Source organism: Syngnathus scovelli, chromosome 7, assembly GCF_024217435.2.
Source record: "Syngnathus scovelli strain Florida chromosome 7, RoL_Ssco_1.2, whole genome shotgun sequence".
NCBI classification, from domain to species: Eukaryota; Metazoa; Chordata; class Actinopteri; order Syngnathiformes; family Syngnathidae; genus Syngnathus; species Syngnathus scovelli.
The window spans coordinates 10,152,017-10,169,646 of record NC_090853.1 but is presented as its reverse complement, the minus strand read 5'-3'; the positions used below and the strand labels follow the sequence as shown (position 1 = coordinate 10,169,646).

Sequence of the window (17,630 nt, the reverse complement as noted above, 5' to 3'; positions counted from 1 at the left end):
GTTATTCATCTGTGCTGCTGTTGCGTTTCTAGCCTGGGAGCCCAAACAAAGCAGCGGTCACCTAATTGGCCCTGACCGGGGCTAACAGGCCCGTTTGAATCAAGTCATCCACAATAGAAGTGGCAGAGAATTTACACATTACTAGGCACCGTTAGCAACCAATATGCATAAAGCTGACAATGCTCTCTCCGAGTTTGTTTCAGTGTCAAGTGTTAACTCGAAGTAACAGCGCAAACAAGACCAATATGTGAAATAACGTTAACTTTTGAAGTACAATTGGACAGAGCGACGTTTTGTTGACACGGAAGTTGCTACGGCTTCTTCTTGTCAATCTAAGCATGTCAAAATAATTTGTTTCGATTGAAAGTGTAATGCATAAACACTCAATTCCTAGTTGAATCAATATTTTTAGTGCCCATGAAAACAGTACATTCGATCAGAACTTTAATCCAAACTCGGATCGTATTAAAAAATTGCCTGTGTAAATTTAGTCAGTGAAATAAATGTGGGATGCTTCTTACTGTCGTCATCCATAAATAAGCATCACAAAGGGTTGTTTTTTTGGGTTTTTTTGGTTAATCAAGTCAGGTCTTGGTCCGTAATCCCCAGAACCACTGAAGCTTCTCTGTATCATTGCAAGAGAGAGAGAGAGAGAGAGAGAGAGAGAGAGAGAGAGAGAGACCCTACATAATCCCTTTTTTGCAATAAATGTGCTTAGCTTGTTTAGTGTCAGCAACATCCCGCTGTCATTAATGCTCAACGTCATGTCCCCCTCTGCCATATTAAGTTATATTACTGTCCCATTTTCATTTTGTCTTCAAATAACCAGCCTATCTGTGGGATTTGTACATTAAGACAAACACATGAAATTAATACAAAGATAAGCGAGGATGTGCTATAGTCTTTCATGTGGTTTTATTATCACTGGACATCTTTTACAGCAGCGCTGTGGACACTAATGAACAGGAACTGGAAAGCAGACTATAACAAGCCACTTGAGATGGTATACTGAGCCCCAGAGAACCATTAGCCAAAGTTTCCATTTTAAACATGGGCCAAGTGTGGTGACGTTTTGTAATTTGCTTGCAGGAAGTTGTTTTGGTGTCTTGGGAGTTGCATTCCTAATTCATTGTCTCTGATTGTTCAGTTCTATTTTGGACATTTCTATGATTCATATACAGTATGAGGGAGGTACCTTGCCAGTAACATTAACATTTGACAAACAAGTTTGCATGTTGTTCTGTCGCAGGTGGTTATGGCGTGTACAGTATCCAGAAGATTTAGCAAACATGCTATGCACTGCCAATGTGGATGCTGGTGGAATATTCTTGAGGATAAATGAGTTATAGTTTTACTTTACATATAAAAAGTTCTTTGTGGCATGTGCATCTGCCACCCCGTTAAACAAACAAACCAACTAATCAACAAACATCATTTATCTGGGAGAAAAAAACAACAGATGAATTTATACAGATTTGCTGATGGAAAGTTCTGACAGAGCATGTAATAGTCTTGCTGCCAAAAAAAATTGCTCACTAACTTTCACTTTTTGATCAGTGTAAGCGACACATATCGAGTGCCCTGAGTAAGCCCCAGGGAGGTTTAATGTTAAGCCCAAACAGGTCATATAAGAGGCATCTCAGCTTCTGCCTATCTCTGTCAGACCCACTGGAGGAAATCTAATTTGTTTAATAGCCTGTCGCTTTGACGCCAAGCGTTTGGGTGCGAGGAAACAGAAGGTAGCGATGATGAAAGCTTTGAGGGAGACCGAGAGAGAGAGAGAGAGAGAGAGAGAGAGAGAGAGAGAGAGAGAGAGAGAGAGAATGAGAAAAATAGAGAAATAGAGAGAGAGAGTAAACACACTCTTCTCACATTCACTGATGAGTTGTGATTTCCAAAGTCAAGATCTGTGTCAGCCATCTGGTGACAAAGAACTGCACAGAATTATGCCAGCCTTCTATATTCTGTTTTCCATAATTTAAGCTTGGGTGCTGTCTGCGTTAATGAATGCTACAGCTTCATAGATTCACATTTAATTGTCTGGTTTCCTCAGACTTTTGTTTTTTTCAGAAGAAAACCAGTATTTACAATTATCTCGATGTGGAGAGTAGACATTGCTTTGTGTGAAGTATGAAAGATTTCAAGCTGAGACAGTCCATTTGGGAATAAATTGAGACGTGATCATCATTATTTTACGTTCATTACTTTTTGTGATATTTGCTTTTGGAGGTCTGTCATGAGAGTTTTCCCTTATAACGTAATATGCCTTAGCTCCAAAAAGGTTGTCAAACTCAGTGGTATGTAATTTGAAAGCACATTCTACAACAGCCCTCCAATCATATGCTTGTGAGATAGCCTACTATGGATGCACAATTTTTAGCGATTATAAAGATGTTGTTGTTTTCACTATAACTTCATTCATGAGTTCCCTGCATTCCTCCATATTGAAAGACCTTAACAGTTATTGAATATCTTAAGTTATTACCATAAAGATAATAAATTCAAATGGATTTGCTGATCCCCTGACGTTTCATACTGTGCAAACTGCCATTTACATTTTTTTTCCCTGAGAGGCGCGTTAAGCATATGAGCGTGTAGCTTAGGCCAAGCACTTGTATCAAGTTCAGCCAGGAGGTTTGACCGTTAAATATTTATGTATCTGCTTTGGGTTGCTGCCTGGTTGATCCTGACCCCACACCCACGACGCCTCTCCCTGATAGGTTGAGATGAATGCAGCTAATCAATTTGGTCAGAAGATATAAATCAAATGCGGAAGCAGCGCTCCAATCAACATATGCATTGGCCTCCAATGAAATGAAAGTGTATTTTCCATTCAACAAAACATATGCCGGTGATTGCTTTTTACTTCTAAGCACTTCCAGGAGGTGACAGATGACAGCGTTTCTCTCAAAACGAGTCTCTCAACATTCTTTTTTACCCTTTTGATGTGTTGCATAATCAAATAAACGTGGACGTCTTGGAAAAAAAAGCAAAAATATTCAAGTCGATTTTTGGTTCTCGGTGGGAAAACTGCTTGTTTATTTGAGATGCATGCCATTTCGCCTGATGAAACTATTCATCGTCTTTCATGACCAATATTCCACTCTTCGTACTGTGCCATTATGAAATGCAAATGTTATGTCGCCCTCTTCTTCATGTGGAGATAAATCTGTTGTTGCGCGCGTCACTACAGCGATACTCACGACCCTGCCACCGCTCAAACAATCACACCGTGTTCATTTGCACTTTGCTGACAGCTTCTCCTCAAGTCCTCCGTGACTTGAACATTGAGTTGGAGACATAAAAGAGCGAGAAGCACATACATGATCATGGTTGTCCTGAAAACACTACAAAGGTTTTTCCTCTTTGGATTAAATGATGATGATGAGACTTCCAGTTCCAGTTCAATTGCTGAAATGTGTCTTTGTCTGCCTCAGCATGCATATAATCAATCCAACCTAAGAGTAGCACAGAGAGACATCCTTGCCTCCATCAGGGTATCAATCAATGTGCAGTAGAGGTCCCCCCCCCCTGCAGTGGCTCAGTGATATTCTTAGAAGCCAATTATTGAGCAAGTGAAGACAGGAAACAAAGGAGGGGCTCCAAATGCACACATTTGCAGCAATATTAGGCCTTCAGCCAGGAAGCAATATGTGGCTAAAAAGAGGATTTTGCTACACTAATTACAGAGAATTTACTGAGACTGCTGAAGAAGAAAATGCAAAATTTTACAAACTACCATAATTTCTGCACTGTAAGCCTAATATTAGGGAGAAATCCTGTTTTGTTCATGTAGGAGATAAACCGCACTGGACTATAAGCCGCAGGTGTGTTAATGTTTAATTTCCACATATAAGAGAATGTGCAAATATCATATCATGAAAATCAGGAAAAATCCATAAATGTGTTAATGTTTAATTTCCACATATAAGAGAGTATGCAAATATTATATCATGAAAATCAGGAAAAATCCAGATAAACCGCAGGGTTCAAAGCTTGTGCAAAAAGTAGTATCTTATAGTCCGAAAAATACGGTACATGTTTATTGTTTTTGCTCACTAATATCAGAATACGTTGAGACAATTGGCACATAATTTATGTAATGTCTATTAAAATTGTTGGGATGATTTTCGTGCAATACAAGCATTTACAGTCTATCCTCTTGAACATTTGGTTGTACAATTCAAAATTTGAACAAAAATGCTACTCTAATACAAACTTTTGCCCTGGCTAAATCAGTAAAAACAACAAAACAAGAATAAAGCAATGAACACTGCAAAATCAGCTGCATTTACTAAGAAGTGACTCATAAGCAGAAACACTGATGTCATTATTCTCACATTAGATTGTTTTTATATTTTATAGCAACGGTTAGCTTATTTCTGCACTTTCCACTCAAATTCAAATGGTACTTAAACCATTGCAAGAACAGAACAGTTTTTTGTTGTAATTCCTTGTCCTGAATAATATACTAAATGGTTGTCAACCAGCATGCTGAAACAAATTGTTTTCGCCTTTAGAAGTTTGTCTGTATTTTAATACCTTTCCACTGAGAAAGTGAATTTACAAAAGGTTTGGTGAGAATACATTTCGCCCACATTAAATGTATTCAAACTGTCGTAACTCTCCGGATGTTCTTAGGGTTGCCCTCCGAAAGGTTGACTTGGCTGGGATGGTCACTATGTAAAGACAGGTTGCTAGATGTTACAACATCAGGGACCTGAGGGACACAAAACACAGATTTAATAGAAAAGAACAGTACAAAACGCAAACTCCCCATTTTGGTTGGTATTTTGTAAAAGGTTGAGAGCAGCAGTGAGTCTGAGTCTTTTGTATGTCCATCCAGAGAGATCAGCCCGACTCACTAAATTAGTGGTCTAAGTCTTTCAATGATAGCAGATTTAAAATGAATCTTTTCTGTCTCCCTGAGTTATCTTTCTCTAACTTACCTTCTCAATGCTGATAAAATCCATCTTGCTATGCATTCCTTTGATTAGTTCTTTGTAAACTGCATCTGCAGGGTGGGAGAAAAAGCCAATTAGCCCCATCTAACCCTCCAGCCGCAGATCAACTACTTGTGGTTTAGGTTTAAAGAACTCGGGCATCATTCATACAACATCCTAAATTTGCCCTGATCTATAGAGGTGAGTGATTTAGTGTAGGTTAATTGGGCCTATATTATGTCACTGCTGCTCATGCACTTGGAAGCAAGAACAAAGAAAATTGGAACAACCATCATTAATAAAATGTACACATAACATGACACAGTTTCAGTCATCCAAAAGAGCCAGGCAGTCATATAACAACGCACAATGTCAGGGCGACCCCAAACAGAGTTTTAAAACTTGCCTCATTTTGTTATTTGATTAAAATGAAGATATTTATTAGTGTTTAATTTGGTATTTTATGTTTTATAGTCCCGCTTTTATTTTTTCATCTGACATTTGTGGTCTGTCTAAAAGAATATTAAATCTAAATTTGCTCATCACTTGATCAGTCCTTGAGTGTCTCACTCAAGTAATCATTTAGAGTACTACCAGTACTTCTTCACTTGTCCTTGAGCCTTATTCTAAAGGAACAGTCGTCTTACTTGAGTAAAATGTTGCCAATTGTAGTTATGTTACTCACCCTCATTCATGTATCCCAAGTTGACCCTGCCACCTGTAGACTCAACAGGCAAAGTTTGTCCATTGTTCATGCCCTCACACCTGCAATTATCCAAATGCATAAGCAAAAGTCACGTTATAAATAAATAATCTGCTGTATCTCATACCACAGTTTTAATACGTACTACCTCTCATTTAGGGAACAGGAGTGATATTTACTTTTCCGACCCATATTGTGACTCTCGTAATAACAAATCTGGCAACTTTGAACTCTTGTGATGGACTAATAATGTTCATTTTAGCAATATCATGATAGGTAACTGATAAAAGATAACGGTGTTAATATTTTCAAGCAGATTCATTTCTATTTGTGAACAGTTTCCTCACAACGCAGAAATTTATCGTGGGCTTTGTATTGTTTTTTTTTAAGTGCACCGGCAGTAAGGAACATATTTTACAAGACTCAGTCCTCTCCCTTGAAACAATATAAAATGTAGTTCCGCTGCGGATGAAAATGCTGACAAATATAAAGTACGCTATATCTGCCTCTTAAAGAAGCCAAATGTTTATTTCGTCCAAGCTATTTTAAGATCACAACTTATATGATTGAGCAACAATAAAAGTATACCTTCATTTTTAAGGAAGCTTTATCGGCAGTTATATTTGCTCCCACAGCCGTTAAGAGTCCACTGTTTAGGGAAACGTCCAAAAACATGAGATCTTACCTTGTCGCATCTTGTGTGTTTCTCTCTGAAAGGCAAAGAGAATTTTTTTTTGTAGCAGGTTTAGTACAAACTAATTTCCCATTGCATTGACCACAGAACCACTGTGCCATCTCAATGCAGTGACAAACTAGGACTTCTATAACATACATCAACCAGTAATTCTTAATTTTGGATTCTGCTTTAATAGCCTCCAGTTAGCAGAGTGTTAATGAGTTTTATAACAAGGCTTCAACGTCATATAACAAGGATGTCGACAATGATAGCCCCATGTGACATATAAAACCGTTACTATTGCAGTGAGAGAAACTGCCTTTGCTGTTATATAACAAATCCCCCCTCGCTCAACTCTCTGAGGGGAACCAGAGCAGCGCCTTGTATTTTTTTTTTTACAGTAATTGCAAAGCACACATTACTCTCACATATGGCTCGATTAAAGAGAGCGGCAAAGCACCATCATTGAGATGCAAAACATTGCTCCTGCATTTCTGCAGCTCACGTTTTTAAGATGTAAGAATCAGAGTCACGGCGAAAGGAACACTCGGTTACAGAATCAGCTGCTGGAGATAATCCTTTAGCCCTGAACCACAGCCCTGAGTTAGTTACACTGCTTTCCAATCAGTTACAGGGATTACGACAACTTCTAAATGTGTGACTCAAGGCAATATTTTGTTGTTGTGCTGTGGAAAGACAAGCTTCCTCCACCTTCAATGTTCCCCTCAGAGTGGACACGCCGAGCCATTTCTGCAACACCCCTACTTCTTCGCCACACTACTGTACGTATATACTGCACTATTTCAACCCCCCAGCCTTAAGACGAAGCTTCCTAAATATTGACCACATGTCTGAGCACATCACAAATCAGATTAGCAGTTGCAGTAAAACTGTCACAGTGACTTTAAACATTAGTAATGGGGCTCGTAGCCTTTCAGTTGCCAATTACTTTTACAGTACAGTGTACTATTTTTGTTGCAAATTGAATGTAGTGAATTATTATATTATATCAAATATTATATTATATCAAATAACACTACTGTATACAATGCAGAAAGGGAAATTATTTTCTTGAAATCCCTCATTCCTGTTCAAGAGTTCAACACTGTATATTTAATCAAAGCTGTGGGATTTTTCTGCTACATAATATGCATTATATATTTTTGTTGCCTTTCTCTGACATCTTATCCCTGCAATACCTTCCTCTGTTAAAGAATACACCACCAGTTTATAGGACCTACGATTTATATACTGTATTATATTGCTATATATTGCATCTGTCTCCAAATTGCTCCGGGTTGCATCTAGCTCAAAAGTCTCTCGAGTTGTTGGTGTTGATCCTTGGTGATCACAATCCAACCAACCCTGCAGTCATCCTACATGTCCAAAAATTCTCTTACAAAAGTATACATTTCTGCTGACAACTAATGTTCTCTGTACAGTCAGTGAAAAAAAAAATATTTCATGTCCTTGGTGAAGGCCAACGTTACAGTGTGACCGCCTTTCTTCTTCATTATACTTTAATCATAGTCTCTGTACAGAAATGAGAAGGGGAGAGGCGATACTTTTTTTCTTCCACCCCAAGCAATTCAAAGAAAAGTGCATACTTGCTTGTCTCCTTTCTTTGTACCAGAGGACAATGCAGATGCAGAGCAGGAGGAGAAGAAGAGCAGTGAGGGAGGAAGTTACTGCCAATGGGACTGTGCAGTCGTCATTTTCATCCTGCACCACCTCTGCAACTGAGTAGGGAAGGTCACATCGGGAAAGAAATGAAAACTTGTTATTGTGAAAGTTGGTTGCAGTATTGACAATAAGCTATGAGGATAAATAGTGTTGCAGCAGTGCACAAGTTTAATAATCAGAAATATGCTCTTCCATAAATGTCTAATTGATATAATATTTTTGGGTGGGGAGATAACCAAAGAATACACAGAGGATTGATGTTTTGTGAAATTTGCCTGACAACAAGCAACTGCACCAACATGAAGTAGGCTGGCTCTTTTTACTGTGCTTTGAAGGAACAAACAAGAAATTTGCCCATGGACAAGCACGTTATATAGAAGATTCATTTTTAATGTAGCCTCCACAAAATTTGATCTCTGCTTTTGATCCATCATGGTATTGGACACAGCAAACACACACAGCTTGCAGCACACACTAGAGCAGAGAACTACCTAAGTACCCAGAGAACACCCAGCCGTGTTTGGGGGATGTTGGGCACCCTATGGAGGGAGGTGACAATCGTAACCACTTGACCCTGGCTGACCACAAGAAAGACTACCATAGGTTTTTTTGACACTGTATACAGTGCAGCCTGCCTAAACCGCTATGGCATTTTTTGTTTACTTTTTCAGTGAGTTGTTGCTAGGCTGAATTCACCGAACTTGGGTCTGCCAGCCACACAGATTGTACCTATTGCAGGTGAGTCCGGAACATGATAAATAGGTTTCACTGTAAAATGACACGGGTGATGTCTTACCCACTGTCAGACGGATGCTGCTCATCAGTGGCGTTGAGAGGGCGGTCACTGAGGCCAGACAGTCAACATGTGAGGTTTTTGTCGCAGTCATGCTGAGGTTGCTGCTCACAGTGAAGAGCCTCTTTCCCGTCTCTTCACTGCTGAGGTTGTATTCACTCTGGCTCAACTTCACACCAAGCCCAGACAGACAAACCCATTATTATTTGCTGCATATTAAAGAGTTTATTTACTCGCATTCAACAGTTCAGTTTTTGCCAGCTAGAAAAAAAATATGATGTCATGGTGAACTGTCCAATACACCTTTAAATATCATCTTAACTTTAACATTCCTAGATTTATTCAACTGAGTACTTGTCGTCTTCATCCTTCTGCCCAAGTCCAGCTAGAGGAAATGCTGCTGGAATCAGTTAATCTGCCATGCTGCTGTTAATCGACTTAATTCTGTGCCCGGTGGATGTTGAGACGCTGCAGCAAGGCAGCTGGGGCCATCTGCACTGGCTACTTCCTAAGGGCTAGATAGGACCCACATCCAACCTTGCTTCTTGGCATTATATAGCAAAATGGGGACCAGCTGACATTTGGAGATACATTGATTGTCATTTCAGAACAAATTACAAAAATCAAAAAACTAAATCATACTTTAAAAAAACAAAAATGTATTCAGGGATAAATTAATTATCTATAGTATTATTATGTTGAACATCGTTTGCTTGAATTCCGAAACATTTTTAGGCATTAACTCTCCATCATAATACCGCTCATCTCCTAATTTTGCTGTACTTTCTTCTTTGTTTGTTTACCTTTTTCCCATTGACTTTCCAATGCAAAGAAGGTTCAGGGTGCCATCCCACAGCGTCACACTGAAACTGGACCAACTGGCCTTTTAAAGTGATTGTATTGCCTCCAAAGATTTCCACAGTGCCTTTTTCTGAAAATAAACACCAGAATAGCGACAGTCACACACTTACATACACACAGGCGCCTCAGTTATCACTTATGATGACAGAATTTAAGCCTTGAGCCACAATCGGCAATTTGGTAACTCACGACGTTGCACAGTGATTTCCCTCAGGCAGCGATGAAAGTAAATTATACTACTTTGCTGGCATTAACCCACTGTGGCCAAAACCACAAGAATAACATTAGATAATACAATTATGTCACTTTCTGGGGAGCACCACTATATAATCAGTATTAAATTTGAAGAAATGATTATTAACATTGTAAAGTTGTAGAAAGTTTGGTAATGTACTTATGGAGTATGAAACTTGCAAGTATTTCAAGGAGTGCCCAAAAAAGGATTTAACACTGACAACATGCAGGCGTGTGTAAGGAAGAGCAGCAACAAAACCTTTGTGGGCCTGTTCACTTATAGGAAAAAACAGACTTGCTTGATTGATTGAGCACCTAAAAGTGTCAAAAGCCTGACAAATGCTTCTCATCTTCTGCCCCTCATCGAGCACCCTGCCAGCTAAATAACCCTCTATGGAGCATAGGAGGTACAGTGAGTTGTCAGGCAAAATAAGTGACAAAGGCACAGTCTATCTGATTGCTGAATTTGGAGACATAAAGAACATCGATCCCCAATTTTTCAATGTGGACCAGACCTATTTAGAGGTCAGTGATATATATATATATATATATATATTATATATATATATATATATATATATAATATATATATACCGTATTTGCCGGTGTGCAGGTCGACTTGGTGTATAAGTCGACCCCCTAAAATTCGACGGAAATTTACGATTTTATGATATATCCTTTGTATAAGTCGAGCTCAATTGTTGCATTATATTAAACTTCAAAATTCAATATGCGAAATTTATTGACGAAATGTGTTCAAATTCCGGGAGGCCGTGCGCATGCGGCTGTTTATAAGCACCGCGGAGGAGATCGCAGCCGGCGAGCTCGCACACGCCGCCCGGCACCAACGGGAGGCCGGAAATAGCTCCAAGCCGAGCGGATCGGCACTTTATAAGCACCGCGGAGGAGATCGCGACGCCTCATTCGACTTCCAGCGGCCGGCGAGCTCGCGCACCCGCCCGGCACATCCGGGAGGCCGTGCGCACGCGCCAAGTGGCCGAAAATAGCCCCCGCCGAGCGGATCGGCTGTTTATAAGCACCGCGGAGGAGATCGCGGCACCTCATTCGACTTCCAGCGGCCGGCGAGCTCGCGCACCCGCCCGGCACATCCGGGAGCCCGTGCGCACGCGCCGAGTGGCCGAAAATAGCCCCCGCCGAGCGGATCGGCTGTTTATAAGCACCGCGGAGGAGATCGCTGAGCCTCATTCGACTTCCAGCGGGCCGTGCGCGAGTGCGCACGCCGCCCGGTTCAAATTTTCTAAGTGCAACGCACAATGAGATGCATGAGAAACGGCCTCGGTTACCATCACATTTGAAGCGATGAATACGAAGTTAAATTTTATGACTCGGTGTATAAGTCGAGGTCGATTTTTTTCGGTCGATTTTGGATCGAAAAAGGTCGACCAATACACCGGCAAATACGGTATATATACAAACAGACAGACAGACAGAGAGCACCAAACTACCATAAAAATTGTCTTAAGTCATTTTAAAATGGGCAGTTTGGACCGTTGTGGGCGTGAACACAGTTGGCTTGATTTGCCACCTATAGAATGCCCCCGCAACCTGACTCCGAATAAGCAGTAGAAGATGGATGGATGGATGAGTGGACAGCTCTTGACATGGCAGAAGGAGAAACTGATTTGCCCGAGTCCATACAGGATGTTGAAGTGCACAAACTGTACATTTGTAAGGATGATGTAAAGCTACAGACACACTGGCAGTGATAAACAGCTTGAAGAAAGCATGCTTTTCCTCCATTGGCGAATGATGTAACGCTGCTGGCGCACTGGCGGTGACAAACAGCTTGAAGCAAGCTCGCTTATCCTCTTTTAAAAAGAGATGTCCAACTAAGTCTTCCTTCCATTTTCTGAAAGTAATTTTACAGGATCGTCACCCATTTCTTGACAGCAAGAGAATGAGACCAGATGCTACAAAATATTTTACAAGGAGTGTTTTAACAAGTTTGTGTGTTTTAGCAAGCTTAGAGAAAGTGGGAGGTCTAAAACAGTATTTCGTCTCTCTATGTAGCAGATTATCACCTTTTACAGGTGGTTTGGAATATACTGTACCCCCCGATAACCAACAGCAGCTTACTGTAACACCTTGGGAAAGAGATTCACGAGGTTTGCTACTTACTGCAGGAGATCTTTGTGTTGATATGGTGGCCCATTATTTGAGTGCAACGCTCTGTACTCAGAGCATTCACACGTATATATTAGTTCACATGAGTATCTTTGAGTTAAAAAACAAAACAAAGGGCAATATATAGGCAATGAAAGCCAGAAAGGGAATGTGCAGCAGATTTGTGGCTCCCTTCCAACATTCTACGTGAGGCTGCAGTACACAAATCACAGAGTTGCTGACTATTAAGTGGACGTGCCAGGATGCACCGTTAATTCCAAGGCTGTGTCAGGTCAGAGCAATCGTCTGCTTCCAGACAGCCGGAGGGGTGTATGGTCTGTGTTGAAGAGGGCGGAGTGCTGTTTCACTAACAGTACTATTAATGAGTGAACATGTCAGTGGGGATTTGCTGTTCTGGAATGCTATGAAGATTATCTTTGTAATATAGTGGAAAAATGGTTCATTGGCTTGCTTAATCATTTATTTATTTATTTATTTATTCATTCATTCATTCATTCATTCATTCATTCATTCATTCATTCATTCATTCATTCATTCATTCATTCATTCATTCATTCATTTCTGAGTTCTCCATTTAAGGACCAAGGATGCAAACAAGCAGAAGGATAAGGTCATTGAAGCAAAGGTCTGTACAAATCTTGTGCCATTTAATGACTTGTCTGCTCATCTGAGATATGCCATTTCCATAAGACTGAATAATGCTGTGCCAGCAACAATGGTCAATATATTTCAGGACATAATTTATTTGTGATTAGAGGAAATATGCTGTCTTTTAATTGAGCAACCAATGGGAATGTATGTATGTAAAAATCTTGGCGCAGAGAGTTGTGTAAACGTATCTGTATCTAATCTTAAAAGGACATTATTATTGCATGAAAAGCACAACTATCAATAACTGAACAATTATTATGATACTATATAAATAAATTTGCGCTGCATTGCATTGCATTGCATTGTATTGCATTGTATTGCATTGTATTGTATTGTATTGTATTGTATTGTAATGTATTGCGCCATATTCCAAAAACATGCATGGTAATTGAAGACTCTAATCCATAGGTAAGAATGTGATTGTGAATTGTTGTTTGTGTATGTGTGCCTTGCGATTGGCTGGCAACCATTTCAAGATGTACCCTGCTCCTATCTAGGACAGTGAACTACAAATGTTTCATCTAACATTGCTGGTATGGTATGGTATGGCATGGTATGGCATGGCATGGCATGGCATGGCATGGCATGGCATGGCATGGCATGGCATGGCATGGCATGGTATGGTATGGTATGGTATTGTTTCATTACCCTTATTAGCATTTTTTAAAATCAAATATGAGTCATTTTTCTTGTATTGGACCTCTATGTCCTGTATGACACACTACATTGAAATGTAATTTGTTTTATTTTATTTTGTAATCCCCAACACCAGTCTTTGTGTCCACACCATTACAAAATGGTTATAATTAGAATTCTTCAGTTCCTTTCAAAGAAAACTACAAAGCAGCTTGAATCGCTTTGAGCTCGTGTGGTGAAGCAGCAGCAGCGTGTGGGTGCCTACAATCAAAGCAACATTTGCTATTTATTTATTTGTCCTTATCAAGGTTATATTCAGTGTGTTTTGCCATTGCTCTTGCAGTACAATAAATTTTAGTGCATCTCAATGTCTTCTAGACGCAAGAAGACAAGAAGCTGAGGGAAATATTTTTTTCTGTGAAATCGCAACCATCTTCCACCCCTTATGAAGAAATTAGAGACACATTACAATGTCAAAACATAGTGAAATCTGGCACAGTTTGAATTAGACGAAAATATGTTAACATCTAAACAAATTGGGCAATGTCGATATTAAAAATATTGTTCATCACGGTAAAAGAAAAAATATACATGTATTAAATAAAAAGAGGACAAATATGACACTGACCTTGAACAATGAGGCTTGCTGTTTTCTTGTCATTCCCCTCGAGGTTACAGCTCACTTGTCCCTCATGGAGCCTCTCCACACTTTTGAGAACCAACACCCAACCATCTCCATTCTCACTTTCCACTGCTGTCACATTGGGAATGAGGGAGGAAAGTACGCCGTGAACTCTGGAAATGGTGACCACGACTGTGGTGTTCAGCTCCCACAGCATAAGAGCCCATCCTGCACTCTGGATACTGCAGGTGAAGCGGGCCTCGTCCCCTCTAAGGACAGTCAAGCTGACAGGCGACAGCTTTAAAAGAGTGGAAACTGCAAAATATTCAATGTAGAATACTGAATTTTTTGTTTTGCCACATTTGGGAAAATGAAACTACATGCAATATGCAAAATTTATACTAATTACACCCAATTCTGCATTCAACACAAATGCCTAAAAATACACCCAACAGGTCATCCAATAACTTGTTCAAACAAGAGTCGTGCATGATGTCACGGGAGACCTCAGCATATGATGCCAACACAGAAGGTTACAAACGTTACCTCTGTCCTGGCTACAATAGTCCCAAAAGAAAAACAACATTTTTCAAACAATATAAGTATTGCTCTGTTGGCATCTGGTGGCAACTTGGTGCCAAAGAACTTTGTTGAAGGGGTTTAAGAGCTTCATTGAGATAACATTTTTATGGGTTATTACAGAAAAAGTTCAGATTAATTTCAAATCAATTAATTTGATTTATATTGCTAGTGGAACCAGAATGTGTGCCTTGTAAAAAAACGAGGTTCACTCTCTGTAATACATTGGAAATGTAGAAAAGCAGCTAGTGCAACGTCATCTCTCATAAAACGAAAGGTTGAATGTATGTTTTTTACAATTTACAATGAACTAATTGTTTCATCTGTATGTATTATAGTTAGCATGCTAACATAATAAGCCTGTCTTTTACACAAAGGTTTTCATAATGGCAACATATTGACTCTGGAACTATGAATTCCATTTCCATGTTTCCCTTTGGGAAAATGTTCTTAGTCATCTGGAAAATAAGTGTTCAAGAATGGATCGTGTTCGACTACAGGTTCCACTATACATTATTAAGAGTCTCTTAGAAAAGGAGAAAGCAAGCTCCTACCAACACCCAAAGAGATGTGGACTAATTGGTTCACGCCACAATACTCAGGGTGATGCATAACTCCTTTGCGGTGAACTTGGCATAGAGGATCATAAATTATTCAGCCATTTAGGAAATGAAGCCTGGGAAATAAAAAAAAAACCCATCTGGGCCAAACAAACAGTTTATTGCAATCATAGAATGGCACACTAATGAGCATCATTTGAGTTTAATCCTATCGGGAATCAAGGACCAGTGATTCTGAATTCTCCTGCTATTGGTTCCATCTTACTGATATTATTCGGAGGAAAATTCATAACAAAGTGCAACGAGATCATTAGGAGCTCCTCGAACTAGATGGTCTGTGGGTGTAAACAGAAGTAGTGCCGCACTTCAACACAAGCACTCTGGCTGTTAATGCATACTTTACAGGCCTCCTTGACATCACCATCATCATCGTCATTATCATCATCACTTGTCAGAGAGGCGGCAGTTTGCTTTATGCTCAATTCTCACCTTGAGTGCTGCACAACAGAAGAACCACCCACCGAACACAAATGTCCATGATTGTGCATTTCAAATGAGGTAATCCATCAATCACAGTAGAGGGCACCTAAAAATAAAACAATCAAACAGATAGTCATCTTGGTGCAAACATGTTTCAGTCAAGTTAAGTCAAACTACACCATCCAGCCAAAACATTACGGCAAATAGACACAAATGAGATCCATTTCAAGAGATGTATCAACATTTGTGCCCCAAGATAATATTGCTTTGAGTTATGATTGTGGTGCAGCGGTTGCTGTTTGCTGTGTCCCTCAAAGGAGGCAAAATATGAAAAATGCTTTTGATTTATTTCTAGAAATGCAAATTACAAGTGCACTCTCTGAAAGCATCAATCAAAACTGAGCGATATAACCAAAGTCATTAGTTCTCAATCTTTTCTCAGCGCCTACTGTAAAACACGTTTTTTCAGGCAAGTACCTCCCAACCAGTACAAAGCATTTTTGGTTGAAAACAAGGAAAGGCTTCAAACAGAATGTTGTGCCATCATTGTCTGCTTTCTTACTCTTTTAAATTCCATGTGCATAGTGGGCTCTCCTGAACTATTTGTAACTCAGAATATATAACAATAAAAAAGACACCATGCACTTTTGGGGGGGATGATAGTGAAGAACTGTTCTCAAAAATGATTAACTTAATTTTAAATGAAGATTTCAAGTGTTTGACAGGTGATATACTAGGTTGGCATGTCACAGATTGGGTTGAACCAGGAGACTGACTCTGAAACTCATTTACTGAACTTATATATTTCCTGAAACATTTACACCATTTACAAATTATTTTTAAAGGATTTTTGCATATATACTTCTTTTAAATATATTTTAAATTCTTGCATACCCCCATTCGACAACCACTGGCCTAAGCAAAGGCAAAATTCCTGAGAAACACTATGTACTGCATCATATTTGAAACATTTTAATGTGGTTATGAAGTGTTCTGTTAGTGGAAATTAAGGCATATTTAATCAGGCAGAAAGTAATGTACGATTAAAGACAGAATATTTATTCAACAATAATAAACCTAGCTATAAAACAATGCATTAAAATAGCAAGTTTATCTGAAGGTTTAATTAAAGCATTGGGGTAAAGTGACCACTTCAAGGACTGTACAGTAATTCCTGTGGGGAAAGTGACATGAAATGGTGATCCCCATTAAATTTTCTTCAACAAAAGAGTAAATTCCTTTTTGCTATTGGGAAATCAGTAATACATACACCACTTAAAATGCCTCCGGTAGAAGATACCAATTCAGCATTACATTTTGATATTAGAATATAATAAAGTAACAATATTGCCAAATTTGTACGAGCGGAAAACAAGTACATTGGAATTCTTGCGTGTACCTCTGAGTTAAGTGACTAGCAGGAAAAACAAATAAGCAAAATTAATTCAAAATAAGATGCATAACTGGTACAAACGGCACATTATAAATAAAGCAATAAAATAAATGGATGTACATACTGAGCTTAATTTTACTCGAAGTGGTTATTTAAATATAATAAATATAGCACTTGGTACCCTGAAGTAGCTTCATTTATTCCATTATATATAGCTCTATATAATTATGGTGATTAATTCACACTTTAATGTATCCTTTTGTTGTCTTGTTTGTTTCTATGTATTTTATACATTCAGATTTTAGTGTAATGTGTCAAAGATCCGTGCAGTAAATACAATCTAAATGCTCTCAGTATTTTTTCCGTAATTTTGCAACGTCTCACAAAGTGTGAAACCAGGAGACACACATTCAAATTCTAATGTGCCTGTACAAATGGGGAAGAATCAATATTGCTCCCTTGTCTATACTATTATATGATTAAATGTGTCTGACTTACCTTGTTGTCATTATGGAACAGCCATAAGAATCCGCACACGATAAATATATTTCATTAATACTTCTATACTGTTATGTGAGGGGCTCTGCTACATCACCCAAAAAGGTCCTGTTAAATATTAGCAAAATGAACTTTGCCCAGCAACCCAAACTGATGCAGATACCTGCACATGC

At 39.1% G+C, this 17,630-nt stretch overlaps 1 protein-coding gene across 3 annotated transcripts; it reads right to left on the bottom strand.

Annotated features, from left to right (window-relative positions):
* Positions 1 to 4,274: 4,274 nt before the first annotated feature.
* igsf5b (immunoglobulin superfamily, member 5b) lies at positions 4,275 to 17,560 on the bottom strand. 3 transcript variants are annotated; one of them, XM_049725138.1, is made up of 10 exons: positions 17,458 to 17,560; positions 15,576 to 15,672; positions 13,954 to 14,262; positions 9,602 to 9,729; positions 8,802 to 8,967; positions 7,930 to 8,061; positions 6,332 to 6,356; positions 5,629 to 5,708; positions 4,950 to 5,014; positions 4,275 to 4,720 (listed from the first exon to the last, which is right to left on the bottom strand). In XM_049725138.1, exons 2-10 carry the CDS (start codon positions 15,622 to 15,624, stop codon positions 4,610 to 4,612), a joined length of 1,065 nt encoding a protein of 354 aa, XP_049581095.1. In that variant the 5' UTR covers positions 15,625 to 15,672; positions 17,458 to 17,560; the 3' UTR covers positions 4,275 to 4,609. The 3 variants fall into 3 exon arrangements, with proteins under 3 accessions (XP_049581095.1, XP_049581098.1, XP_049581097.1); XM_049725141.1 differs by having other exon boundaries at positions 13,954 to 14,076; XM_049725140.1 differs by lacking the exon at positions 4,950 to 5,014.
* Between the last annotated feature and the right edge of the window lie 70 nt (positions 17,561 to 17,630).